A 27172-nucleotide genomic window follows, 5' to 3' on the forward strand; every position below is an offset into this window, starting at 1 on the left:
AAATTTTTTTCTCAGTCTTGATAAGTGAGGAGTTGACTAAAATGGGACAGGGGGTAATTTGGGGTGGTGGTGGTGATTCTATGTGGTGATTGTGGTAATAGTTACATGACTGCATTTGCCAAAACTTCATAGAACTATACACTAAAACTAGGTGAATTTTATTATATATTGTATTTCACTTTTTAAAAAAAAAACAACCCAAGTTATTTCTTAATTTTAATTTCTAATACTATAAATATAGATATAACCCACATAAACAAAAGCTCTAATAATTTATAAGCATACCAAGGGAAAATCAGACCAAAAACTTAGAGAATCACTGCATTGATTTCTTTACTAAAACTGTTGCAGTTGTTTGCTTGGGAGTTGAGGAAAGTGATTAATAGAGGGGCAAATTCTCTCTGGCTCGAATGGGTTGTAAGGTGTGCTGTCCAATATGGTAGCCACTGGCCTTGTGTGGCTATTGAGCGGCTGGTCCAAATTGAAATGTACTTTAACACACACACAAAAATGTAAAATATGCCCTAGCTGGTTTGGCTCGGTGGATAGAGTGTCGGCCTGCGGACCGAAAGGTCCCAGGTTCGATTCCGGTCAAGGGCATGTACCTGGGTTGCAGGCTCGATCCCCAGTAGGGAGCATGCAGGAAGCACCGAATCAATGATTCTCATCATTGATGTTTCTATCTCTCTCTCCCTCTCCCTTCCTCTCTAAAATCAATAAAATATATTTAAAAAAAAAAGTAAAATATCTCTAATAATTTTTACGTAGAATTGGCAATATTTTGGACATATTGGGTCAAGTAAAAGAATTGTTCATCTGTTGTTTTTTTAACTAATGTAGCTACTAGAAAATTTAAAACGTGGCCTGCACTATATTTCTATTGAACAGCGCTATTCTTGCCGGCCGATCTTTGTTTCCACCGATTACAAGCTGTGTCAAAAGACATCACTTCTCTAAAGTTCTCAGGTGTCCTGGGATGTAAAACGCAGACCATGTTAAGGTTGGTGTGAAGACAGCATGTGAGTGAATAATGCATGTGACATGCTCAGCAATGCACCTAAGTAAAAAGCAAGTCTGGTGGCTATGATTAAAGGCCTCGGTTTCTCCATTGCTGCCGTCAGAGACAGGCCACGTGATCGATCATTCAAGGCCCTTCCTCCGCGACTTTAACTCTGACCACAATAACGACCTGCAGTCCGAGGCCTGATTCCGCTTTCGGGAGGGGCCGCCCTCTTCACCCCAAAAAGCATTAAAATGACACAGGCTCCCTCGTGGGAAGAGGGGCATCTGTGTTCATGAACGGAGCCCTGGCAAAACCTGAAAACAAAGCGTTCTCCGGCCCAAGGGCTTCCTTAGTAACCGACGCCAGGGCCCATTGCTACCAAGCGGGGGGAATAAAAACAGGATGTGGTCCGTCGACTTTTCCTCTCCGGGGGCGGCTGTTTCCGGTCCTCTCGGGAGCCGGTCCTTCGGTATCCCTTCCCCTGAAGAGCTGAGACTTTAACCGCGGGTTCCGCCGCCCCAGGAGCCCTGGGAGACCTCTGTCCGTCAGCGGCGGGAGTGGCGGGGCCGGCGGGGGCGGCGGGGGCGGCGGGCCTTCCGCGCGGCCGCGATGCTGAGCTCCCGGGCCCAGGAGGCGATGAGCGCGGCCGACAGGGCCCTCCAGCGCTTCCTGCGGACCGGGGCGGCCGTCAGGTGAGCTTTGGGGGGCGGGGCGGCCGGAGCGGCCGGGTCCAGAGTCCCCAGCTCGGGCCTCCGGCGGCCTTTTCACGTCCTCGTCGGGGTCCCCGGGCCGGAGAGAGCATTCTAGAGGCTTCTGCGTCCTGCGGGGTTGCAGGCCCAGGCGCCGAGGCGGGAGGGGCGGCGGGCCTCCGGGGCCTCGGCAACGCCAATTCTGTCTGCACCCCGCAGTCCTCCTAGCGCCCCCAGGTTTCATCAGTGCCCCACCCCAGCATGCCGGCGCCTGCTCCAGGCCTGTCACTGCCCCCATGCCTTCCCTGCCCTCCCTGCCAACCGCGGGCTTGGCAAGGCTTCAGGTCCTCTCAGTGCCCCTCGGCCTCTCGGTGCCTCTCAGGCCTTCCAGGTCCCCCTAATCCTTTCAGGATCCCCCCAATCCTTATGGGTTCCCAGCCATGTCAGGCCCTGGCCCGCCAGGGCTCCCCAGCCTTGTCAAGCGCTCCAGCCCTGCATGGTTCCAATCCTGCAAAATGCGGGGGGGGGGGCGGGCTAGCGCGACCCCCGTCCCCTCCCCCATTTCTGTCCGTCCCCGTCTTGGTTACGCACGGGATCGCCTGTTCGGTCTGGGTCCCCAATCTTATTAGGAACTCATTGTTTTTGCAAGGGGGTCCCTAAACCAGCCAGGACGCCTTTACCTGTTAAAGCTCCCAGTCCGGCTAAGGTCCTGCCAGGCTCCCCCCACCCCGCCCCAGCATCGTCCCCCATTGTCAGACCCCCTGTTTCCCTCCTCTTAGCCACCCTCCACGGGCTCCAGGCGTCAGAGCCGAGCCCTGTACCCCCAGTCCTGTCCCTGAATGACTGAGACCTGTTGTTCAGGTCAGCTTCCTGCCTCTGGAACCAGAGCAGCTCTAAAGAGCTTACAGTCGCAGGCTGGGAGCCATCACCGCCCTGCAGTGCCCCCCCTCTCCCCCCTCCACCCCCCTAGATGGGAAACGTGTCTTGAGTCGCCTTGCCTATGGCCCTGCAGCTGACCTGGGGGGAGAAGCCCGAGCTTTTCACTCCCAGGGCCCATACTCTCCTCCTGCTGCTGTCTTTTTGCAGAGCAATAATGGCATTTCCCGAGTTGTTTTGTCCCTGCCCTCCCTGCCAAGGACATGGGCAAGTTCTCTGTCCCACCCTTCCACACGCTGCGGCCCTTCCGTTTCCCTCGGGAGCCCTGTGGTGCCAAGCACAGGGTTGGCAGCCTGTCGGGCCCACGTTCAGATCCACACGGTCTCACCCTCTCTGACCAAGTTGGCTACAGCTCTGAGTTTCCTCATCTGTGAAGAAGGAGGTGATCCTGGAACCCAGCTCCGCGGGCTTGTTTTGGGGAGGAGCTGAGATGATGACGGTGCCCGACGTAGAGGAGGCACTCGGAAATGTTAGTGTGTGAGAAGGGGGCTTGGCAGCCTGTGTGTTTTGCTTTACCATTTCAGTGCCGGTCCGTTTTCATCTTCCCAGGCCCTTTGTGAACACTCCTGTTGTGTAAAAGCCAGCACAGCGGTGCCTTAAGAAACTTGAAGAATGGCTTTCATCAATAAACTACGGTTATACTCCTTCTCCTAGCGGGCGACATTTACCCTTACTGTGTTCCCGGTGCATTCGCGCCTGTTTTTTGCTCACCAGAAGCCTGTGAGGTCGGTAGGGCTCATGAGTGTCCCCATCTTACAGATTGGGAAGGGGAAGCTTAGAAGGTGCAATGATGCCGAAGGGAGTGGCAGAGCCAGAGTCGGACCAGATTAATGTGACTCCACTTGCTTAACCTAGTTCTCTGCACCACGGACTCTGCGTGGGAAGACAAATATTTATTTATTTATTTATTTATTTATTTATTTATTTTTTAATTAAATCTTTATTGTTCAGATTATTACATTTGTTCCTCTTTTTTTTCCCCCCCATAACTCCCCTCCTCCCAGTTCCCGCCCCACCCTCCGCCCTCACTCCCCACCCACTGTCCTCATCCATAGGTGCACGATTTTTGTCCAGTCGGGAAGACAAATATTTATTTTGAAACTCAGTGATCAGTTTTGCCTCGTATCAGTTATAACAGTAGGACAATGTAGGTAGTTGTAAGATAGAATTCCTAGGATCACCAGTAGCTGAGATCAAAACAACATTTACATGATTCAGATATTGAAATAAGGATATATTATACACATGTATATACATACACACATACCTAATATATATATACATATACACACACACACATACACACACACGCAAAGTGTATATTGCCCATATATGCATATACAGATATGGTTTGCTTTATTCTGTGGAAATGCATAACTTTGTATAAAAACAGTCTTAAATTGCTGGTGAAATTTCTACATGTGCAGTAAAAGAATAACTTCAGTGTCCAAGACAAACCTAAAATGAAGAATCTTTAATAAATACTTAACATCTTATTTACTGTTGTGTGCCCCCTTTCCATTAGTACTCTAAATGACCCTGTTTCTATGTTTTCTCCAACACACAGCCATTCAGTGGCTATCATTGAGAACCTTCTACATGCCAAGAATGGTCTAGGCCAGGGGTCCTCAAACTACGGCCCGCGGGCCACATGCAAATACAAATATTGTATTTGTTCCCGTTTTGTTTTTTTACTTCAAAATAAGAGATGTGCAGTGTGCATAGGAATTTGTTCATAGTTTGTTTTTTTTTTAAACTATAGTCCGGCCCTCCAACGGTCTGAGGGACAGTGAACTGGCCCCCTGTTTAAAAAGTTTGAGGACCCCTGATCTAGGCACTCGGGATGTGTCAGTGACTGAACAGACAAAGGGCCCTGCCCTCAGGGACTTTGCATTCCATTTCAGAGAGACAGACAATAAACAGTGCATAAGTGAATTTTCTATTAGAAGGTGAAAAGAAAAAGTCAAACTGGGTACAAGGGACCAGGAGTGCAGCGTCTCATAGTTAGACGTGGAGGGGAAGTGAAGGAGGGAGCCACGCAGGGGTGTGGGGGGAGAGCTTAGGGAGAGGTGGTGTGACGGGCAGTGTGCGGGGGAGTGAGGGCAGAGCAGGAAAACCCTGGCTTCTCCTCTCAGTGAGATGGGGCTGTTGGCAGGTTGTGCTCTGACTTAGTTGTAAATCCTCATGTCTAAATGTGCTGGTTTTCAAGACATAATCCTCTGCTATATGTTACTTTAATTTGAAAATTAAGTATTTGGTGGGCCAGTGGGTTATTATTTTTTATTATTATTATTGATTTCAGAGAGGAAGGGAGAGGGAGAAGGAGAGAAAGAGATAGAAACGTCAATGATGAGAGAGAATCATAGATCGGCTGCCTCCTGCACGCCCCCTACTGGAGATGGAGCCTGCAGCCCGGGCATGTGCCCTGACGGAGAATCCAACCATGACCTCCTGGTTCTTAGGTTGATGCTCAACCACTGAGCCACACCGGCCAGGAGCCAGTGGATTATTTTGACGGAATGTTATTTCTTCATATATCTGTATACACACAGAATGTGTTTGTGATGAGGGAAGACAGTAAACTGATTTTCTCTCTTAGGTATAAAGTCATGAAGAACTGGGGTGTTATAGGTGGACTCGCCGCTGCTCTTGCAGCAGGAATATATGTTATTTGGGGTCCCATCACAGAAAGAAAGAAGCGTAGAAAAGGTAAGACTTAGACTTGGCACCATGGTCTATAGGCTTGACCCAAACCCTTATTACCCCAAAACAGTACAAAAAGGGAGGGCATTTTTGGTTCTCTTGTATCTCCAGTTTTTGAATAGTACTTTCTTTTAAGCAGAAGTTAATTTTTTTTTTTTTTGCATCATACCAGTTGTGATATTAGAAAATGTTGGTAGTTGAGAGAGTCCCTAGTATCACCAGTAGCTGAGATCAAAATAGTATTTACGTGCGCCAGATTTTATACCCTGCAGCAAAAGTGGCGGCATTGTTTTTTAGTATTAGAACTGACTAATTATATGACGCATTTGGGGTTTCACTGACTAGCTGGTAGTCACTACTAAATGCTTCAAGTTTCTTCGTGAACACAAACATCTATTTCCTTATTTGTAAAAATGTGCCCTTTTGTAAATGTTGCTCTACTTCTGTTGATTAAAGTCAGCTTCGAGGGGGGCAAATAGGTGTAGCAAAATGTTGATCTTTGTTAAACCTGAGAATGGTTATTAGAATTCGTTATATATCCTCTCTTCTCTTGGGCATGTTTGAGAACGTTCATAATAAAAAGTTGTTGTTTTTTTTAAAATGTCAGCAGCAGAGGGAAATGTGCCAGATTTTGTTGGTCTCTTTGCAGAAAGACTGATCGGAATTGCTATAGTGTCTTTCCCACTGATTAGAAGAACACGGTCATTGTCCCAGGAGCAACAACAGAACAATTGTTTTCTTCTGTGCTGAGAAACATTGCTTTTTTATCAAAGGAGAGAGAGGATGAGGGAGGGAAAGAGAGGTTTTACTATGAGGTTTTGTACATCCAGTGTTAACCGAACTGTACCGGACTCCGTGGTGGGTTTCAGAAGTAGCACAGACGGACGGGGACCTGTCCATCTGTCGCTGCCGTCTCCTAAAGGAGCAGTGCTAGGACAGGGCTCAGCCTGGACCGAATGCCTGGCTGCGGATCTCCGTGGATGAGAACTTCCTCACGTTCAGATTTCAAATCCAAGGCCACGGTGCAGACACTGGGTCGCGAATGGGAGAGAACAAGGGAGTGGGTCCAAGGTGATGTGTTCTTCTCTTCCCTGCTCCACGTCTAGGGCTTGTGCCTGGCCTTGTGAACTTGGGGAACACCTGCTTCATGAACTCCCTGCTGCAAGGCCTGTCTGCCTGCCCCGCCTTCATCCGGTGGCTGGAGGAGTTCACCACGCAGTACACCGGGGATCAGAAGGAGCCCCCCCCACACCAGTATTTATCCCTGACACTGTTGCACCTCCTGAAAGGTATCTGGCTGGGCATCGAAGGGGGACTGTGGGCGTTGTCAAAGCAGCAGCTCGGATGGCAGACAAAGGGTTAATAGCCTCAGTGCAGGAAAAGATCGTACAGGCCATTACGGGGAAAACCACAAAGAGCCCAGTAGATTCAAACAGCTACTTTAAAATCAAAATCAAATACATCACCAGCTATTCTAGAAATTATCAGTTGAGTAATAGATTTCTAGGGAAGAAGAAAACCCAGTGGCATAACCATTTTGATTATCGAAGACTCTGGTTTCGAAAACATTAAAGGTTTTTTGTGTTTTTTTTTAAAGTGTGTTAGCCTAGGAAGGAAGAAAAATAATACAAATTGTATTTCGATAGATAAAAAGTGTATCTAACAGACACTCAAACATGCATCCTAACTGACGTAAAATAACAGCGAGGTACCCTGGGTTGTTGTTTTGTGTTTTTTTTTCCTGTCAGCAAGGATTGAAAAACAAATCCTGGTCGTGACCAGCTGTTGGATGACATGTTCCTACACACTGCTGGGAGGGAGGGAGGGGAACTTTCAGGGGACGGTTGGGAGCTGCACAGTCATGGCTTGCCGAATGTTCCGCACCATTGGGCTTAGCAATGCCTTGTCTGGAAGCCTGGCTCAAGGAGACAGTTAGAAATGTGGACTGTGATTTACACCAGCCTGAGTGGGGTGGGAGGGGGTAGGAATGGCTGGACTCTGGCCCTGAGTCCGGAGAGTCACGATATACATGGGATTTTAAGAAGTCACTTATCTAACTTCATTTTTTTTAAAAAAATATATATTTTTGTTGATTTCAGAGAGGAAGGGAAAGGAAGAGAGAGATAGAAACATCAATGATGAGAGAGAATCATTGATGGGCTGCTCCCTGCACACCCCACACTGGGAATCGAGCCCACAACCCAGGCATCATGGTCCTGACAGGGAATCGAACCATGACTTCCCGGTTTATAGGTCGATGCTCAACCGCTGAGCCATGCAAGCCGGGCTCTAACTTCATTTTTAAACCACATTTGACTGCAGAGCTGTCCTTCCTCCTACCTACCACATTGACATCTGTTAACATCCTGAGGACATTCAACAGAACGCAGTTTGGGAGCTGCTGGTGTATGCACAAAGATCTCCAACACCTCGTTATAAGGGGGGGAAAGGAGAGAGTATGCGTGTCCCTCGGTGGAATGATTAAGCAATCCATGAGTAGTACGTAGCCATTCAAATCATCTTTATGAAGTCTTGTTTTTCCTAATTTGGGAGAGGATATGCGCTATAATATTAAGTTTAGAAGAGCAGGATATAGAATATGATATGCCCTAGCCAGTTTGGCTCAGTGGATAGAGGGTCAGCCAGCAGACCATAGGGTCCCGGGTTCGATTCTGGTCAAGGGCATGTACTGTGGTTGCAGGCTCCTCCCCGGCCCAGGCCCTGGTCAGGGCGCATGCAGGAGGCAACCAGTGTGTTTCTCTCACATTGATGTTTCTCTCTGTCTTTCCCTCCCTCTTCCACTCTCCCTAAAAATCAATGGAAAAATATCCTTGGATGAGGATTAACAACAACAGAAAGACAATAGATTAATTTCAGGGGTACAGCATAGTGGTCAGACGTTTCTGTAACTTACCCTGGTAAGTCTAGTAACCCAGATGCCACACATAGTTATTATAATATTATTGATTATATTTCCTATGCTGTACCTCACATCCCTGTGACTATTCTGTAACTGCCAATTTGTACTTTTAATCCTTTTATGTTTTCCATCCAACCTCCCAACCCCTCTCCCATCTGGCAACCGTCAGTTTGTTCTCTCTGAGTTTATTCCTTTGTGTTTTAGATTCTACATATAAGTGAAATCATATTTGTCTTCCACTGATGAATTTAATAAGTACGTTACCATTTTTGTTTCCAGCTCTATCCTGCCAAGAAGTTACTGATGATGAGGTCTTGGATGCAAGCTGCCTGTTGGACGTCTTAAGGATGTACAGATGGCAGATCTCTTCCTTTGAAGAGCAGGTGAACACAACATTCAAAACAGGTTTATTTAGAGACTCCTTCCCACTAGTGAGCTCTCCGGCTGGGGAGGGTCTTCATTGTGAAAATGTCCAGGACGGAGCTGTTTCCGTTGAAGGAGCCGGGCCCTGAGAAGGTGGGAAGCAAGTCCCGTCCACATTAGCTGGAGAGGGCTGCCCAGTGGCCCACACGGGGGTGGTCCTGGTGCTGCCCTGGCCTCCTCGGGCCTCTCTGAAGGACGCTGTGCCCTTTGGCAGGATGCTCACGAGTTATTCCACGTCATTACCTCGTCATTGGAAGATGAGCGGGACCGCCAGCCCCGGGTCACACATTTGTTTGATGTGCATTCCCTGGAGGTAAACCATGAATATTTAATAGGTGTAGGGACTATAAGTATTATCTTTGTACAAGTTTAAACGCACAAGTCAGATTCAGTCACAGTCAGCAGTGGGGGTGGGGCGGGGAGAGGGTCTGAAACTGCATGCTTTGCAGGTAGTGACTTGGAAGACTTCAGAATGATTCGTGGCTGCAATTTGTGCTGCTTGAAAAAGGGAAAAATGCATTCCTCACCCCCCTTTATATACAGGGGAACACAGAGCCCTGGGAATGCTAAGTGAATCTTCATTTCCCTGAAACGTTATAAAAGTTAACTGGTAAAGGGGGGTAATATTCGGACAGAGGAAATGTGTTTTGATTGCATTGGATGAAGGAACAGGCACAGTAACCAACCAGAGAGGCTGATCAGGCTGCTTTTAGAAAACTATGAGAAGTTGGTTTCGTGGTACAGTCAGCACAGAAACTTGTCAGATTAGGGAGTGGGCTGAGGGCGACAAAAGGGTTGCAGTGGGGTCTTCAGTCTGTTTCTCTTTCCCTTACAGCAGCAGCCGGAAGTCCCTCCCACACAGATCACCTGCCGCACAAGAGGTAGTCATTGTCCATTGAACTGCAGCACATAAGATGGGTACTTTCTAGATATGACAATCGTTTGCTCATTTAAATTTTTTTTTCTGGTGCCACCTAATCCAGCTTGAACTGTGTGTACTCCCAAAGGAATTTGTGTTTTGGAGACAGCTTTAAATGGTTCCCTCTGTGAACATCTTGAATTATTCCTTCCCATCTTAGCCTGCTCAGTTTCCTCCAAACGGACTTATTTCAACTACAAGTGAGGGTTTTATTTTTACATTTTTTAAAAATATATATATTTTTATTGACTTCAGAGAGGAAGGGAGAGGGTGAGAGAGATAGAAACATCAATGGTGAGAGAGAATCATTGATCAGCTGCCTCCTGCACACCCCCCTACTGAGAATTGAGCCTGCAGTCCTGGCTTGTACCCCAACAGGGAATCAAACTGTGACCCCCTGGTTCGCAGGTTGACGCTCAACCACCGAGCCACACCAGCCGGGCTCTTTTTACCTTCCTGAAGTGACCCTGTGAGGAACTTCGTAAGCTGAAACTCATGTTCTCAGCATTTCCACTTTGGCCAGCTGACTACAAATGATCACAGTGCTCCTTAGAAGGAAATCGTTGTTTTCTTAAGACTTAAACTTATATAGATATTAAAAAAGAGACATCAATTATTTTGTGCATTAGTAGCAATAAGAATGATTACCTTTGGGATCATGCCTGGGTTGTGGGCTTGATCCCCAGTAGGGGGCATGTGGAGGCAGCTGATCAATGATTCTCTCTCATCATTGATGTTTCTATCTCCCTCTCCCTTCCTCTCTGAAATCAATAGAAATATATATTTTTTTAAAACCCACACGATTATCTTTGGAGCCCGTACTGTATACCAGTACTGGCTCCCTCAGTGTCTGTGCATCCACTTGCAGCGGCTGAGCTGGTCCAGCCACGGCACGCCCCTGAGATTGGTGATAATGGGACAGTAACTATCCCCATTGTCAGCAAACCGAGGCTGTAGAGATGATATGACATAGCTAATAAGCCCAGGGCAGCCGGACTCTAGGGCCTGTGTGTCTAACGAGCACATCACACTGTGTTTATTCCACTAACCCCCATTCTAGTTTTAAAGAGTGTCTTTCAGAATCTGCTGCTTCTGATGGTATTTCAGAAGGTTATCTTGCTTTGTGGAATGTTCACTTATGGTATCCTGTTGACATCTCAAACATTTTAAGCATATGTTTATGAAAAGACATCACTAACCACAAATTCCTTTCTAAAATGTGGCTGTACCCGTTATACAGAAACCACATTTAAGGACCCGTATAAATTCTCCTGTGAAGGAAATGGCTTGTCTTTTTTATGTATATCAATAAGAAAAGCTATTTTTAATTTAATTTTCAGGGGTATTTCTTTCTAAACAGAGCATTGCTACCACATACTAAAAAGGAGGGTAGCCTGGCCGCCGTGGCTCAGTGGTTGAGCATTGATCTATGAACCAGGAGGTCATGGTTTGATTCCTGGTCAGGGCACATGCCCAGGTTACAGGCTTGATCCCCAGTAGGGGGGCGTGAGGGAGGCAGCCGATCAGTGATTCTCTCTCATCATTGATGATTCTATCTCTCCCTCTCCCTTCCTCTCTGAAATCAATTAAATATATTAAAATAATAATAATAATAACAATAATAAATAAAAATAAACAGATAAAAAGGAGGGTGAATTTTGAGGTTGGTACCAGAGGGCTGGCGGTGGCAGATCCAAAGATGTTTTGTGTTTCAGGGGCACCTCATCCCACATCCAATCACTGGAAATCTCAGCATCCTTTTCATGGGAGACTTACTAGTAACATGGTCTGCAAACACTGTGAACACCAGGTAAATACACCAGTGCTTTACATTTTCTCGCCATGTTTTCTTTTAGGTTAAGATTCAGGAAGGGTCAGAGAGTGTGGACTAACTGGTGTATGCCGTTTGTGATTGCCTGGGTCCTTAGTGGACAGACTGCCCCCCTGTGGTCAGTACTAACATGTTCACTGATCTTCAGTTGGCATCTTCTGCACCAAGAGCCACAGACCCACTGTGGGTTGCAAGAATTCAAGTCCTGAGTTTGGGTCTATACTGATGGTGGACACAGCAGATTCTAGGACTATTGTTTTGTTTTTTTGTTTTTGAGGTTTTAAAATATATTTTTACTTGGAAATTTTTCAACATAATACAGAAATAGAGAATTGTACAACTATCACCTCAAACAATTTTAGGATATTTTCATTATCAACCGCCCCCCAAAAAAACCTGTTTCCGTTTAATAAGTACGTTACCATTTTAGCAGTTACTCCCCATTTCTCTTTCTCTCTCCCCTCCCCTCTGCCTTCCTCTGTCTCTAAAATCAATAATGGGTGAGGATTAAAAAAAGATCCATACAATTCTTACATCTTAAATATCTTTTATCTATAACTTTCCCATTCATCTCTTTTACTTTTTATTGCATTTTATTTGTATTTTGATACTATTGTAAGTGGGATTTTAAAATATTTTTCTATAAGGCTATTTTTTTCTTTCTAATAAAAAAATCACCTTTGTTTCTATCAAAAAAAATAAAATAAAATGTTTTTCTAGTATATGGAAATACAATTGTATATTGACCCTCTATCTTGCAATCTTGTAAAAACTCATTTATTGATTCCAGAAGTTTTGTTGTAGATTCCTTAGAATACATTTTAGTATTTTGTTGTAATTTCTCTGTTGGCTTTTAGCTGTACTTTTTAAATTTGGGGAGAGGGGATCATGATGAAATCATGCAATTTTAACCATTTAGAGTTAATATTATATTCCATGTGAAATACAGGAAATTTATAAAAATATAGTTCTAGTCCCACATCCTTTGTGTGGTATTTTTGTCATATATCTTTACATCTACATACATCACAGATCCCATAATACTGTCATACTTTTTGCTTTAGACAGTTAAAAAGAAAACAGTTTGACATTTGCTGTTTTCAGTTTTCTTCAGCCCTTTCCATAGACCCAAGTCCATTTGATGGCTTTTCCATTCACCCTAAAAGGATTCCTTCAACATTTCTTGCAGGTCTATTGGCAACAATTTCACTTATATTTAATTTGTCTGAAAATGTTTTTAGTTTTGCCTTTTTTTTAAAAAATAAGGATAGTTTTGCTGGGTATAGAATCTGGGGTTGCTGTTGTTTTGGTTTCATTTGGTTTATTTAAAATTCATCCCTTTATAGGCATTGTTGTCTTCTGATGTGCATTTTTTCTAATGCAAAGTCAGCATCAGTCATTTCATCCCTTTGTATAGAAAGTGTCACTTTTTCTCTGGCTGCTTACAAGATTTCCTCTTCATTTTGGGGGTTTCAGTAGTTTGCCCATTCAGTGCATAAACATAGTTTTCTTTGTATTTGTTTAGATTTTGCTGAATTTCTTGAATCTATGCATCTATGTTTTTCACCAAATTTGTACATTGTTTTAGGGAGACCTTCAGACAAAAAGCCACACAATGCAAATCTCACCCATGGAGCTCCTATTTTACCAAGACATGACTTCTCTTCAATTTCTGCCTGCTTTTGGTAGCTCTCCAGTCATTCATATAGTTTTGTTTTGTTTGGGTCCAGATTCTACAATTGTTATCTCAAGGAGAGTTCGTCTAATCAAGCTACTCTGCCATCACCAAATGCAGGAACTCTTACCCTATTTTAGCAATTAATAATAAAACACGCATCTTTCCACATAATCACACATTCTTATACTATATTTTTAATATGGTATTCCACTCCATGGACATGATTGAGTTTTTTAATCATTCTGTAGAAATTCCAACAATTCACATTTTGCTGTTATAGATAATGCTGTGCCAGGCATCTTTGTAGTTGTGTCCATGGTTATTTCCTTAGGATAAAATCCCAAAATTTCTGGGTCAGCCATGTCATCTTAGATTTTCCAAGCTGATTAGTATTATTGTATTGCATGTTTACAAGGTTGTTTTCAATAGAATGTGCTTCTAGGTAAGTACATTATGTTTCATTATGTTAGTGTTGAACCTCTAAATATTAAACTTTAATAAGCATGTATTTTCCCATCTATAAAGTTTTGAATTGAACTTGAGTCCTTTCTGGATTTTCTGCAATATTTGTTTCAGAGTCCTGTTCGATTCGATACCTTTGATAGCCTTTCACTAAGTATTCCAGCTGCCACCTGGGTATGTACTGACCTATGGTTCATTTGGGGTCTGTTTCGGAGACATTGGAGTCTGAAGGGCTTTGAGGCATTTTGTGTAGCTCAACAGGCTAGTGCAGGGGTGGGCAAACTTTTTGACTCGAGGGCCACAATGGGTTCTTAAACTGGACCGGAGGGCCGGAACAAAAGCATGGATGGAGTGTTTGTGTGAACTAATATAAATTCAAAGTAAACATCATTACATAAAAGGGTACGGTCTTTTTTTTTTTTTCAGTTTTATTCATTTCAAACGGGCCGGATCCGGCCCGCGGGCCGTAGTTTGCCCATGGCTGGGCTAGTGCCATGTGTTATTCAGACCTGTGGTTGATTGAACCCATTCAGTTTTAATGTGTAGTACCATGGCCTGATTTTGGGGGAGAAGAGGTGGGCAGTTTGTCTCTTGCTGCAGAAATTTTGGCTTTTTAATATACATGCACACACATAATAATCTCACATTCCAAAATATCTAAAAGAGTGTGGGAGTCCATAATTGTCTGCAGCGTTATGTCCTCATACCCTTGACTCCATCATGGGAGCCAGCCTAGGGTGCTTGAGCTCCATGTTTGTTCAGAAGGCAGCCAGTTGTGTATGTGATGCTTTTTTGCCTCCGTGAGCAAAAAGAAAGCTCTGGGATTCGTGGTGCCATCTGTTCACCGTGTCAGTAGCTCCCCTTTGAATTGTGATAAAGCGTTTTCTTCTCGTGCTGTAGGGTCATCCACTGACCCTGGACCACTGCCTCCACCACTTCATCTCATCAGAATCCGTGCGGGATGTTGTGTGTGACAACTGCACAAAGGTAGGCCCTCAGCCCCGAATGCCATCTCCCCAGAGCCTGTGTGCCCAATAGCGCTCCTCTCACACCATTGGCCTGAGCTCTTCTGACTATTCGCCAAGGATCCTTTCAGCCACTGCCATTTCCACCTAAGGTTGGGCACCTGGCAGCCCATGGAGCAAATCTCTTTCCCTGATGAGTTCTGTTGTATCCACATAATATTTAAAGAAGAAATCTGATGCCATGCTTTGAGATTGGACATGCCCTCTCCGATTCGCTACAATCCCCTCCATTCCCACTTGTTTCACACCCGCCTTACCTATGTTACCTGCCTACCTCCCTAAGCAACTGAATTAAGAGGGACTGTGTGGAACAGAAGTTTTAAAGACACAACAGAATAATAATAATAAAAAAAAGACACAACAGAATAGATTAAATGCCAGTGTCAGAGCTTTTATTTCTCCTGCCTCCACTGTTGCTGGTACTTAAGAAATAAAACACGGAAAACCCACAAATAATGGGGCAGCTGAGTTCAGTTCAGCAGGTAGTAGTCAAGTGCAAGTTGAGTGCAGGTATAAGCACCAACCTGACGGGCAGCTCTCCAGAGATGTCCTTTCAAGAATTTCAGCAGATGGATGTTGTTCCTTTTATTCCAGATTGAAGCCAAAGGGACATTGAATGGGGAGAAGGTGGAACACCAGAGGACCACTTTCGTTAAGCAGCTAAAACTAGGGAAGGTGAGCCCACACCACGCACCTTGTCGGCTCTGCTTTCGAGGCCTCTTGGGGGCCCGCTCCCGACACTCAGCACTTCCGGTTTCTCCCGCCTGCAGCTCCCTCAGTGTCTGTGCATCCACCTGCAGCGGCTGAGCTGGTCCAGCCACGGCACGCCCCTGAAGCGGCACGAGCATGTGCAGTTCAATGAGTTCCTGATGATGGACATCTACAAGTACCGCCTTCTTGGACATAAACCTGGTCAGCACAGTCCTAAACTGAAGGAGAAGGCCAGGCCTGCGCTGGAACTGCAGGACGGGCCGGCAGCCCCCAGATCAGGTACGTGCCGGAGGAGCGAAGGCAGCGGGAGCCCACAGCACAGAGAAAAGAAGCTTGGTACCACTAGCTTCTGGGCCTTTCTGCCTTGAAGGCTTGTCCAGTGGTTGCTGAAATTCTTGAAAACAGTAGGATTCGGGCCGGAAGGGTAAGATTTCTTAAAAGAGGTTAAAATGATATAGTAATGAGATGTATAGTTTTATTTGTTTTTGTTTGTTTTTATTGATTTCAGAGAGGAAGGGGGAGGGAGAGAGAGGTAGAAACATCAATGATGAGAAAGAATCATTGATCGGCTGCCTCCTGCATGTTCCACACTGGGGATCAAGCCCACAACCCGGGCATGTGCCCTTGACCAGAATTGAACCTGGGACCCTTCAGTCCACAGGCCAGTGCTCTATCCATTAAGCCAAGCCAGCTAGGGCGAGATGTATAGTTTTAAAAACTGTCAACATTTGAAAAAATGTAGGAAAGAAAGCTTAAGATTTCTTTCTGGTCTTTTGACTAAGCAATAATTGGTTCACATATCATTCCAGTGAATTTTTAAAAATTTTTTTCTTAAATATATTTTTATTGATTTCAGAGAGGAAGGGAGAGGGAGAGAGGGATAGAAACATCAGTGATGAGAGGGAATCATGGATTGGCTGCCTCCTGCATGCCCCGCACTGTTGATTGAGCCCGCAACCCGGGCATGCGCCCTGCCTGGGAATTGAAAGTGACCTTTTGGTTCATAGGTTGACGACACTCAACCACTGAGCCATGCCAGCCAGGCTCTTCTTCTTTTTTTCTTTCTTTTTTTTAATGTTTTTATTATTTATTTTTTCAGAGAGAGAGAGAAGGGGAGAGGGAGAGAGAGAAACATTGATGTGAGAAACATTGGTCGGTTACCCCCTACCCGGTCCCTACTGGCCCCCCACTGGGGTTCAAGCCCGCAGCCTGGACATGTGCCCTGACTGAGAGTGGAACCTGTGGTCTTTCGGTGCAGGGGACGATGCCCAACCAACTGAGCCACACCAGCCAGGCCCAGTGAATTTCTTCTATTTTCCCCCTTAGCACAGTCATCTCAATTATACAGAAAGTGTGGGGAAGAAATGTCCTGGGTAGAGATCACTGAACATCTCACTGGGGTTGACGCTTCTCCTCTACTGAATGACTTATTTATTATCTAATTCCATTACTAGCCTCACTTGAGGTCCCTCGTTGAATGGGGTCCCAGTGAAGCAGGTCACTATTATTACCCTCAGTCTCACCGAGGAGAAAATCAAGGCGTCAAGAGGTGAAATGATTGGTCCCCAGGCCAACAGCAGGGAACGGGCATAGAAGGCAGTGCTGGGCAGTGTTATAAAGGCATCTGATATCATCTGTTGAGAGCTTTAGAGTTAGAGATGAGGAAGCCCACCGATGTTAAGCGCTCCAAGCCTGAACCACCACCTCATGCTCCCACTCAAGTCCCGACCGTCTTCCCGGGTGGGAGTGCAGGTCTGCTCACGGTCACCCCGTGGTGGCCATGGTTAAAGAGGCCAACAGTAAACTCCTTGTACTTAAAGCCCCTCCCATGTGACACTTGAGAGGAAACGAGATGTAAATATCTCCTTAATTATTGTACCTACTCCCATGAGCATGTGTGAACACTGTTACATGTTGGTATTCCTTAGAAGCTGACAATGAAAGGAGTGAGGAGGTTTAGGTCAGTGGTTCGAAACAAGAATTTTGCCTCCCAGAGGACATTGGGCGTGGCTGGTGGCATTTCTGGCCGAGAGGGGTGTCACAGGAATGTAGAAGGTAGAGGCCAGAGATGATGTTAGATATCCTGCAATGCACAGGGAAGCCCCACAGCAGAATTATCCATCCCACATGTCGATCATGTCAAGGTTGAGAAACTGCAGGTTTAGGTCAAAATGCCAGTAACGTAGCTACTGCTTAATTCTGACCCGGGCCCTTAAGCAGACAGCGATTTACAAAACCGTCAAAGTGAACAGTGGACCCGGAGCCCCATGTGCTTTTCCTGTTGGTGATTAAAACAGGGACAAAAAGGCAGGAAACTTTACAGTAACAAAAAGAAATATTTATATTTTCTTTGTAGCATTATTGGGTAGTTACATTTCAGCGTAATCAGTAATCAAAACCATGTTTTGCTTACCCACACCCGTTGCTAATTTTAACTGCCTCGGGCCTTTTTCTCTTGCAGTTCTGAATCAGCCAGGGGTCCCCAAAACCCAAATTTTTATGAATGGTGCCTGCTCCCCATCTTTGTTGCCCACCCTGCCAGCCCCAATGCCCTTCCCCCTCCCGGTGGTTCCGGACTACAGGTGAGCCACTCTTCAGAGGCAGCCTTCATTCCGTGGAGGCTGCTGTTTCTCTGGGTTTCAAAAATTAGCTCTTCACGAAGTGAATGAGTGTGGAGATGGCTGTCTTTCATTTATAGGTGGAACTTCATTATTATGCATTCCTGTTTCTGTCTGTCCAAAATGGAAGTCACTATAAATATAAGAATTATAAAAGTTAAATATATGTTATGTGTATGTGTGCATACATGTATGAATGTATGTAGAAAGAGTATAAAGCAGAAAATTTTTAATATCTTGGGATACCACCTAGATCGCCAGTTAAATCCTTAATGTCTTCCACTCTGTAATGTGTGTGCGCGCACTTATACAGACACTCATAGAATGGGCATCGTACCAGTAAATATAGGTCTGTATTTTAATGGCTGTGTAGCATTCACTTGTACGGATGTACCATTGTAGCAGCCCCCTGTCGTTGAATATCTAGGATTGTTTTACTTTTTGCTTTTGTAAACCACTGGCATTTGTTCCTACCCGTCAGCTCCTCCACGTACCTCTTCCGGCTGATGGCGGTTGTCGTCCACCATGGAGACATGCACTCCGGACACTTCGTGACTTACCGACGGTCCCCACCTTCGGCCAAGAACCCTCTCTCAACCAGCAACCAGTGGCTGTGGATCTCCGACGACACCGTCCGCAAGGCCAGCCTGCAGGAGGTCCTGTCCTCCAGCGCCTACCTGCTGTTCTACGAGCGCGTGCTTTCCAAGAGCCGGGAGTACAAGTCTGAAGAGTGACTGTGCCGGCCCCAGAGCGAGACCTGATGGCGCTGTCCACGCCGTCAGGAAGAAGACGAAGCCAGGCCGCGGGTGTGCAGGCAGCCCCACGAGAGTCCCCGCCTCCTGGTGTGTTCTGAGAGCAGGTTCCCCCGGGGAGCAGGTGGCCCCAACGCAAACCAAACCGCCCGGAGCCGCTCGCTAGCGCGCCCTGCAAGGTGTCCTCGTTGTGTTAGCAGAGCACTCGTATGTCTAGAGCACCTTTTTGCTCACCTCATACAGGTGATTAAAAGACATCAGACTCCGGGAGGCATCGTTTTTATATTCTGATATGCTAGGTGTTCTCCGAGGGGCGTTACCTTTGTCACGTCCTCGGATGTCTCAGCACAGATCTTTTATTTTTAATAAGCAGGCCCATCTGAAAATTGTTGACAAGAGTTAGTGAAATTATTGAAGGCAACAATTTAGAAGAAAAAGTGCCTTTCACTTCCGGTTGCTTTTGTAGCATGTCCATTCTGGAAAACGCACTTGCTCTAAGAGCCGCAGCAACACTTTTTGAAAAGCTCTCTTCCAGGTTTCTCAGTGGCTGGCTGAAGGACAGGTGACGGATGCCTACAGAACACCTGCCTTTCCTTTTTGTACATCTTTTTCTAGCCTTCCGACCCTTTATATCCAGTGAAAGCTCATCTGCCAAATCTGCCCCTCGGGGAACCCGTTCACGACCGCGTCGGTGCTAGTGACCGGCTGGCTCACTTGTTGCTTCTACCTTCAGTATGGGACTGGGTGGGTTATACACCCACCTCAACAGCCAGAACTGAGCGGCATCGGCTCACCTGCGACCCCTCTGCTCTGTAGAAGACCCTTTCTCACATAGAGACCTAGTTGGACAGTTATTCTCACCCATTTATTTATTGCTCGTGCGGAGCTCATAAGACTTACAGGTGGGGCCGGGGCTGCGTAAGAAGACAGCCCTGCCTGGATCTGAGAGCCTGATCCGGAAGGAAAGGCACTGACCCCGGGGCTGCAGTCTCCATGGACCTGTTTCCGCATCATAAAGTGAAGGGTTAGATTCAGTGACCATCCAAGGCCAGGCTTTTCCACAAAAAGATGTCCAAGTTATTTTTTAAACACAGCTACAGCTGACACCTAGTATTGTCATTCTGTTATAGGTCCATATCCTAAATGTATTTGTTCCCAGCAGCCTCATACAGAGAGACTGCGGTGAGCATTCTCTTCCCTCTTCAGGTGAGTCTCACGAACACAGACCAGGGCCGAAGGCATTTTGATGACACGGGAGTATCTGTGTTTTTAGCTAGATTTTTTTTTGTATTAACAAAAAAGAAAAAGGATACCAAATTCGTATGGACTCTTCAGAGAGATGATTTGGAATCAGACCTACCCACAAGGCCACCTGAGGTAAGTCTAGGACCTGCCCTTCCTCTGGTGGGGGCGAGCAGGCAGACATTTCTAGACGATGCCTGGTGTCAGCTAAAAGCTCAAGAGGCCACGCTCCCACCAGGCCCAGCTCGCATTCTGAGGACGCAGACTCTCATCACGGATAGAACATACTGTGAAGGTTCTCCAGGTCATGGCCGGCGGGGTGAAGGGAGCAGCTGGAAGCGTTGGGTCCATCCATTCACTGCTGCTCCCTCCTGATTCCGTGGCAGACCCTGGCTTTGATGTTGAAACAAGCGGACCTACCTGTGTTCCCCGAGGCTGGTGGAACAGATACCCAATCGTGTGACCTTAAACTGCACTGCACACCTGTAGCTTTGAGTAACTGCTGCTCTGCCACGGCTCCTCTTTGAAACCTGCCATTAAGAGAGATGCCGGGCACGGAAGGGCTGATCCTTTGAGCACATTGTAAGCAGGTTGTTGGTCAGAGGCCTGGGTGGGAGCCAAGGTTGTAAAATGATGCTGTGCAGAGTCTCTTAAGTCGACTTGAAGCTGACTTCCTCATTTTGTAAATTATCAGGCATTAAGTAGCGGCCAAATAATCTTATTTCTAGTTTTAAGTTATTTACAAAACAGCTTCTTTTTGGAAAAACCTAAGTTAAAGTAGTAGTTTATGCCATAATAACTGCTGATTTATGTACTTGCTAAAGGTACCTTTTGTATCTGCTGTGTATTATAGCAATAAAAGAATCATTTTCAGGAAAAAATCAACTGGTATTCTTTCATAATTTATTTTTTTAAATCCTCACCGGAGGACATTTTCACTGGTTTTTAGAGAGGGGAAAGGAGAGTGAGAGCAGCATCGATGTGAGAGAGAAACATCGATCGGTTGCCTTCTGCACTTGCCCTGACCATGCCCCCAGCTGGAGCCGGGATCGAAACTGCAATCTCGGCATGTGCTCTGGCCAGGAATCGAACCTGGGACCTGTCAGTGGATGGAACTACGCTCCTACCGACTGAGCCAGGGCTATTTCATCATGTACTGATGTGACAGAAACATCCTCTTTCTGAATGGTTATGTAACGTTAAGCCTTTTCTTTTCCCGTTGGTAAAGGCAATGTCAGCTCCATCCTTGAGTCGAGAGGAAACAGAAAACAGAAGTACTAACCGGAAAATATTTTTACTTTCTAGTAGGCAGAATTCTACGAAAGGTCAGATTGACGCGCGGAGCCAGAACGTTCTTGCGGACGGGGAGACTGTGATACCAGTGAGAGTTGGTCGGGTGGTTCATCATCAGTAGACTCCCATGGGCCAGCGGCAGCCTGACCACCTCCAGCCTCCGGGAGGGGCTTCTCCCTCGAGCATGTCTGTGCCGGAAGAAGAAGTCTCTGCAGGCCCCAAAGGAGACGGAGGCGATGGGGCTCCCAGGAGCCAGTTCTCTTTCGTCATCTCGGTGTTCCCCAATGTGGTCGCAGCCGTCTTTATACCTGCAGTGAGGAAGCGGGGACAGCTCACAGCACAGCTCGCTCCAGAAATGCGCCAACACGGAGCATCCTCATGTTCTCACCGTGAAAAGCCGCTCCCGGCATGCCAGTTTCTGCGAGGCCTTACCTGGGCCTGCAGGTGAGCCACGCCTAGAGCCTTTCCACTGTGTCACATGCTTTAAAAGTCAACCACCCATAGAAGCCAAAACATGTTTTCTAGTTCTCCCGGTTCACATATGTAAACCTTCCTCATGAAAAGGTCTCTCCCTGCCCTGGCCAGTGTTTAGAGCAGGGGTGCTCAAACTACGGCCCGCGGGCCACATGCGGCCCGCTGAAAACGTTTATCCGGCCCGCCCGGTGTTTTTGCCGCCGCTGTCTGCATAGGAATTTGTTCACAGTTTTTTTTTAAACTATAGTCCGGCCCTCCAACGGTCTGAGGGACAGTGAACTGGCCCCCTGTTTTAAAAGTTTGAGGACCCCGGGTTTAGAGTGTCAGCCCTCGCACGGAAGGGTTGCGGGTTCGATTCCCGGTCAAGGGCACATACCTGGGTTACAGGTTCAATTCCCCAGTCCGGTCAGGCACGTGCAGGAGGCAACCAATTGAAGTATCTCTCTCACATCAATGTTTCTCCCTCTCTTTTTCCCCCTCCCTCCATTCCACACTCTAAAAATCAATGGAAAAAAATATCCTCAGGTGAGGATTCATAATGAAGTCTCTGCCTACACCTAGATAAAATCCTTATTCCTTTCACAGTCTGGCCCTTGCCCACCTCTGAGCTCACCCCAGACCCCTTTCCCTCATTCACTGCTTTCTGGAAATATCAATGGGATTTTTCACTCCATAAACACCAAGATCCCCCGGCCCCCCCCCGCCCCCCCCCCCCCCCCCCCCCCCCAGTGGCGGTGTGGCTCCTGCTCTCTCTCCATTTAGTTATCAGTGCAAAAGTCAGCGCCTCTGTGAGCCCTCCTCTCACCGCCATCCCCTAAACCCAGAGTTCTCAACCTGGAGGATTCTGCCCCACCCTGGGACTGGGCAATGTCTGGGGACATTTTGGTTGCAATGACGGGAGGGTTGCTACTGGCATCTAGTGGGTGGAGGCCGGGAATGCTGCTCTCAACTCCCTACAATACACAGGAGAGTCTGCACCACAGAATTATCTGGCCCAAAACATCCTGTTGAGAAACCCTGCCCTGAACCCAGACCCCTTCCTGCCGGCCATTCTCGATCAAATCAGCAAGACACTTATCAGCGTCTGAAATTACCTCGTTCGGCTGTTCATCTGTGAATCACCGCTCCCTTCCCCTGCGGCATGAGCTCCAGGGAGACCGACGGTTCATGCCACCCCACCACCAACCACAGCCCCGTGCACGAAGGAGTCACCCGCTGTGCAAAGGAATCAAGTATGGAGGAATCCCAAACTCTCCCTTTTGAAGAGGCAGAGATGGATAAAATTCAGCGCAGTGGCCTACAGCAAAAGTAAAAGACAAGTAGGGCGTCACCTGTTAACGAGCACAAAGTTGAAGGTCTGCCCAGTCACCAAAGAAACACGATCCCGGACTCGCTCTAGAACGGGGATCCAGGGTTTTGGAGACAGAGTGAGGCCTGAAAACGTGTAGGTCAGCCCAGCGTCGCCGTACGTCGCCTGCTTCCTTGGCACGCTGTGCCACTTCCCAAACACCTGCACCTTGGCCAGCGCACCTGCAGATGAAGCACGGCAGCTCAGAAACCTGGGCAGGTGGGTGCCTACACACTCACTACCTGAGTATGCAGGGTAACTTTAAAAAAATTATTGACTGACTGATTTTAGAGAGAGGAAGGGAGAGAGAGAGAAACATGGATTTGTTGTTCCATTTATTTATGGATTCATTGGTTGATTCTTGTATATGGCCTGACCTGGGGTCGAACCTGAAACCTTGACATATCAGGACAATGCTCTAACGACTCCGCTACCCCGCCAGGGCAGGAATAACTGAATAGCCTGACCAAGGACCCCTCAAAAGTCATTGTGGCACATGCCCAGATTGTGGGCCCGATCCCCAGTAGGGGGCGTGCAGGAGGCAGCCGATCCGTGATTCCCTCTCATCATTGATGCTTCTAATCTCTCTCCCTTCCTCTCTAAATAAAAATATATTTTTTAAAAAACAGTGATTCTTGTCCTACACGTAGAGAAACATGGTCCTGCTCCAATGACTTTAAAAACACCATCACTCAATCGCCTTAACTACAGTAGGAACAGGATAAAGAGGCTGAGATGTGAGCGAGATAAAGTTAGGGGTTGATACACACTGACGGGGGTGATTTTGCCCACTGTGGAGACCAAGGGTATAGGACCCCCTGAAAGGTGGGGCCAGTACGGCTTCGTCTGTAGGCTGGGGTCCCCTCTGGGCTTTCCTGAGCTTCCCAGTGCTCTCACTGCGTGGTACCCCAGCAGCCTCTACGTGACCTGAGAATTCAGACACTAGAGTAGACTGTGGGGTGGGGCCCAGCCACCGGAGTTAAAAGCCACAGAGTCCCCGGTGATGCTGAGAGCACTGCCGAGTTACCGGGCCATTTGCTGTCTCTCCTGGGCCAGTGGCTCCTAGCCCTGGCTGCACGTTGGATTCACCTGGCAGCTTTCTGAAAACACATGCTCAGGCTGCACCCCCAGCTACTCCGATTCAACTGATCTCGGTCAGATCTCAGCATCTTTTTCTTTTTTCAACTTTCCCAGATGATTCTCCCCATGGAGATTCATTCTAGTTGTCTGTCAGCCCCCGGTGGGCAGGCAATCCTGTTTTTTTTTTTTTGTTTTAAGTTTTTATCCCAAGCGCCTAGGTAGGATCTTGGCCCACAGGGGCCCGGAGAATGTGTTGAATCAATTAACAAACTCATCAGTAATTAATGGCTCCTGAGTTCCGATTTCTCTAAACATATAGACTAGTTTTGTCGAGCAAGCCTTCAGCACACACCCTGCAGTCCTCTGCTTACCTGTAAAATATTCCACTTCTTGCTCCAGCTCTCGGAAAATCTCGTCCGCTTCGGCTTTGCCAAACAGGACTGTGTAATCGCAGTCCAGGCCCTCGGATCGAATGCGTCGCCAGCTGAGGCCGGCCGAGTCAGCACCACTCCCCGGCGTTTCTCTCCTGGGCCTCTTCCTGGCGCTTTCCTCGTCTTCTCCCAGCTCAGCTGGGCCTGCTCCTGTCTGCTCCTGCTCCCTCTTTCCCACAAGGCCCCCGAGAGCCCTCTTCACCAGGAATCTGTCCATCCTGTGTCCACAGAGCAAAGACCTGGGAGTCAGTGGTGGGGCAGAGAGAGACACGGCCCAGGCTCTGTCCCGGATGCAAAAATGTGCTCTATGGCCAAGGGATCCACAGCGGCGTTCCTCCTGGCTGTTTTCAAGTTTCCATTTTAAAGTTTAACATCACATGCTAGGAAGGAAGTAGAGGGTTAAAGCTGGGATGGTTGGTCCCTTGGGATGATCTGGTCCAGCCCAGAGTCTCCCGCACCTGGCTATGCTGGAATCAGCTGGCTAGCTTGCAAAGACCCAAATGCCTGCACTCCTCCCGCCAGCACCTGGAAGTTTTTTAAAATATACTTTTATTGATTTCAGAGAGGAAGGGAGAGGGAGAGAGTGATAGAAACATCAATGATGAGCGAGAATCATTGATCGGATGCTTCCTGCACGCCTCCCACTGAGGATCAATCCTGGAACCCCTACATGTGCCCTGACCTGGAATGGAACCGTGACCTCCTGGTTCACAGGTTGATGCTCAACCACTGAGCCAGGTCGTCTGGGCAAGCACCTGTATTTTTATAGACACAGCCCTCCTCCCCCCCCCCCCCCAATTCACACTGTACAGGCAAATTTACAGATGGGGTAACTAACACTAGGAGAAAGTAAGGGGCTTGCCTACCGTAAAGTCATCAGAAAAGCAGTGTGTCTATCTCCCTTTCACCCTAGCCGCCTGCCCTGCCCACACCATATTAAAATAAAATAGGGAAGCAGTATAGTGACCCTCAAGTGGATATGATTCTTTTTTCCCCTTTTATTGATTCCAGAGAGGAAGAGAGAGGGAGAGAGATGAAAAGAGAATCATTGATTGGCTGCCTCCTGCACGCCCCCCACTGGGGATCCCGCCGCCCACCCGGGCATGTCCCGTGACCCGAACCCGGGACCCTTCAGTCCAGCAGGCCCACGCTCTACCCACTGACCCACACCGGCTAGGGCTGGATGTGATTCTTAATCTACATGTAAACAGTTCAACGTGACCCTTAGGCAAGTGCCGGAATTCTGATAAGAAAATAACTCTAACACCTGCGTGGGGCGGGGGCGCCCAGGGTTCTCTTTAAAACTTCAGCGTCTGCGCAGCTTACGAACCCCGCGAACACGGTCTATAGGGGGGCGGGAAGGGGAAAACACTCACCGGGTCCGCAGCAGTACTTCCGGGTGGATTTCGACCGGCGAGCTGGGAAGCGCAGGCAGCGCTGCAAAGCAAGGCGGTGGGCGGCCTCCGCGCGCCACCTGCTGGCCTCCTGGGCGAGTTGCAAGTACTGTCCCCCCCGTGTTTGGAGTTTAGAATTTGTTCTGTAACTGGAGGATCACCCTGTGGTTTGGGAGCTGTAACTCGGTGCACCTCTCCCTGGGGATTCATTTGGGATCCCCACAGGGAGTTGCTGTGTGGGTAAATGATTTAAAATTACGAGCTTCTCGCTTTCTTACCCATCAAGCTCCCTGTTGTAAGCGCTGGAACTCATCTGTTAACAAGAAGAATACAGTCCCTGCCCTCACTCAGGTTACATTTTGGAGATGCAGACAGAAATAAACAAGGAAAGAATACAGAGGATAATGTTCGGTAATACAGAAGCTATAAATAGAGTGACCGGCAGGAGAAGGCCTTTCAGAGAAAGGGTCCCGGGCGGAGACCCGAAGCTTCCAGGTAGGGACTGCTGCGTGCAAGGGTGTGAAGGTCATTCTAGGCTAAGCATATTTGGAAACTGTCTGTTTTATTATGAATAATTTTACATTTCCAACAGATCACTTGGTAGGAAAGATGTGACCAGCTGGGATTTTAGCCAGGAGATGGAGAGAGCAGCAGCTGAATTCAGTCTTTCTTTTGGAGACAACCAATTGGACCTGTTGATGGTTTGGCTATGGGGAGGGAAGGACAGGCAGGTGTATTGGGGGGGCGGGGTTGCCTTACAGAGGATGACTATTCTGGAGGTCAACCTTCACGTCCTCAAAGTCTCCCCAAAACTTACAGGTAAGGCACAGTAAGTTGGGCTGTTCTCAGCCTTAGCTAGCGGTCAGTAAAATGGGTTGTGAAAATTGGATGAGATAATGCAGTATCCAAGAGCTCAACAAATGCTATTTAAATGCTAATTTCACTCCCACTCCTACTTGACTTGCAGGTACTTTTATCTTTTCCTCTCCGCCCTCCTCCCCCCTCCACAAGGAGGAGAAAGCGGGGACTTGCCCCAAGGCAGAGGGGTGATGAGAGAATGAAGAGTTAACGAATGAACGGATGACCTCAGGAAACCCTGCCCCCAGCCGCCCCTCCCGCACATGCGTATTGGGCCCTCCGCCGCCCCCCGCCCAGCCCAGCCCAGCCCACCCTCTCGGCGGGAGCATGCGCGCGCGTCTTGGCGCCAATTGCGGACCGCCACCGCCGGAGCCAACCTCGC

The 27172-nt window shown here is 47.5% G+C and overlaps 2 protein-coding genes across 8 annotated transcripts; one reads left to right on the plus strand and one right to left on the minus strand.

The window, feature by feature from the left end:
* Positions 1 to 1492: 1492 nt before the first annotated feature.
* USP30 (ubiquitin specific peptidase 30) lies at positions 1493 to 20793 on the plus strand. Of its 3 annotated transcripts, XM_036353884.1 has the most exons (14): positions 1581 to 1695; positions 3178 to 3353; positions 5228 to 5337; positions 6438 to 6620; positions 8531 to 8634; positions 8889 to 8987; positions 9510 to 9555; positions 11309 to 11403; positions 13679 to 13738; positions 14465 to 14551; positions 15184 to 15264; positions 15360 to 15579; positions 17762 to 17882; positions 18400 to 20793. In XM_036353884.1, the coding sequence occupies exons 3-14, from the start codon at positions 5238 to 5240 to the stop codon at positions 18650 to 18652; spliced, it is 1449 nt and encodes a 482-aa protein (XP_036209777.1). In that variant the 5' UTR covers positions 1581 to 1695; positions 3178 to 3353; positions 5228 to 5237; the 3' UTR covers positions 18653 to 20793. The 3 variants fall into 3 exon arrangements, with proteins under 3 accessions (XP_036209776.1, XP_036209774.1, XP_036209777.1); XM_036353883.1 differs by lacking the exon at positions 3178 to 3353 and having other exon boundaries at positions 1493 to 1695; positions 9513 to 9555; XM_036353881.1 differs by lacking the exon at positions 3178 to 3353 and having other exon boundaries at positions 1496 to 1695.
* ALKBH2 (alkB homolog 2, alpha-ketoglutarate dependent dioxygenase) lies at positions 17617 to 27046 on the minus strand. 5 transcript variants are annotated; one of them, XM_036353885.1, is made up of 5 exons: positions 25915 to 27043; positions 24479 to 24918; positions 23011 to 23209; positions 21195 to 21513; positions 17617 to 18051 (listed from the first exon to the last, which is right to left on the minus strand). In XM_036353885.1, the coding sequence occupies exons 2-4, from the start codon at positions 24753 to 24755 to the stop codon at positions 21207 to 21209; spliced, it is 783 nt and encodes a 260-aa protein (XP_036209778.1). In that variant the 5' UTR covers positions 24756 to 24918; positions 25915 to 27043; the 3' UTR covers positions 17617 to 18051; positions 21195 to 21206. The 5 variants fall into 5 exon arrangements, 4 of the variants coding, with proteins under 4 accessions (XP_036209778.1, XP_036209780.1, XP_036209779.1 ...); XR_004974863.1 differs by lacking the exon at positions 23011 to 23209 and having other exon boundaries at positions 25915 to 27046; XM_036353887.1 differs by having other exon boundaries at positions 17617 to 21513; positions 24479 to 24756; positions 25915 to 27044.
* Between the last annotated feature and the right edge of the window lie 126 nt (positions 27047 to 27172).

Source organism: Myotis myotis, unplaced genomic scaffold, assembly GCF_014108235.1.
Source record: "Myotis myotis isolate mMyoMyo1 unplaced genomic scaffold, mMyoMyo1.p scaffold_m19_p_20, whole genome shotgun sequence".
Lineage (NCBI taxonomy): Eukaryota > Metazoa > Chordata > Mammalia > Chiroptera > Vespertilionidae > Myotis > Myotis myotis.

What these genes read in the sequence shown, in the direction of transcription:
- USP30 (XM_036353881.1), top strand. Translation starts at nt 1,613, where the DNA reads ATGCTGAGCTCCCGGGCCCAGGAGGCGATGAGCGCGGCCGACAGGGCC. An exon ending in GATCACCTGCCGCACAAGAG is followed by an intron (nt 9,556 to 11,308) that starts GTAGTCATTGTC and finishes TTTGTGTTTCAG; the next exon opens with GGGCACCTCATCCCACATCC. An exon ending in GCAAACACTGTGAACACCAG is followed by an intron (nt 11,404 to 13,678) that starts GTAAATACACCA and finishes TATTTGTTTCAG; the next exon opens with AGTCCTGTTCGATTCGATAC.
- ALKBH2 (XM_036353887.1), bottom strand. Translation starts at nt 24,755, where the DNA reads ATGGACAGATTCCTGGTGAAGAGGGCTCTCGGGGGCCTTGTGGGAAAG. An exon ending in AGAAGTGGAATATTTTACAG is followed by an intron (nt 23,210 to 24,478) that starts GTAAGCAGAGGA and finishes CTTCATCTGCAG; the next exon opens with GTGCGCTGGCCAAGGTGCAG. An exon ending in AACTTTGTGCTCGTTAACAG is followed by an intron (nt 21,514 to 23,010) that starts GTGACGCCCTAC and finishes TCCTCACTGCAG; the next exon opens with GTATAAAGACGGCTGCGACC.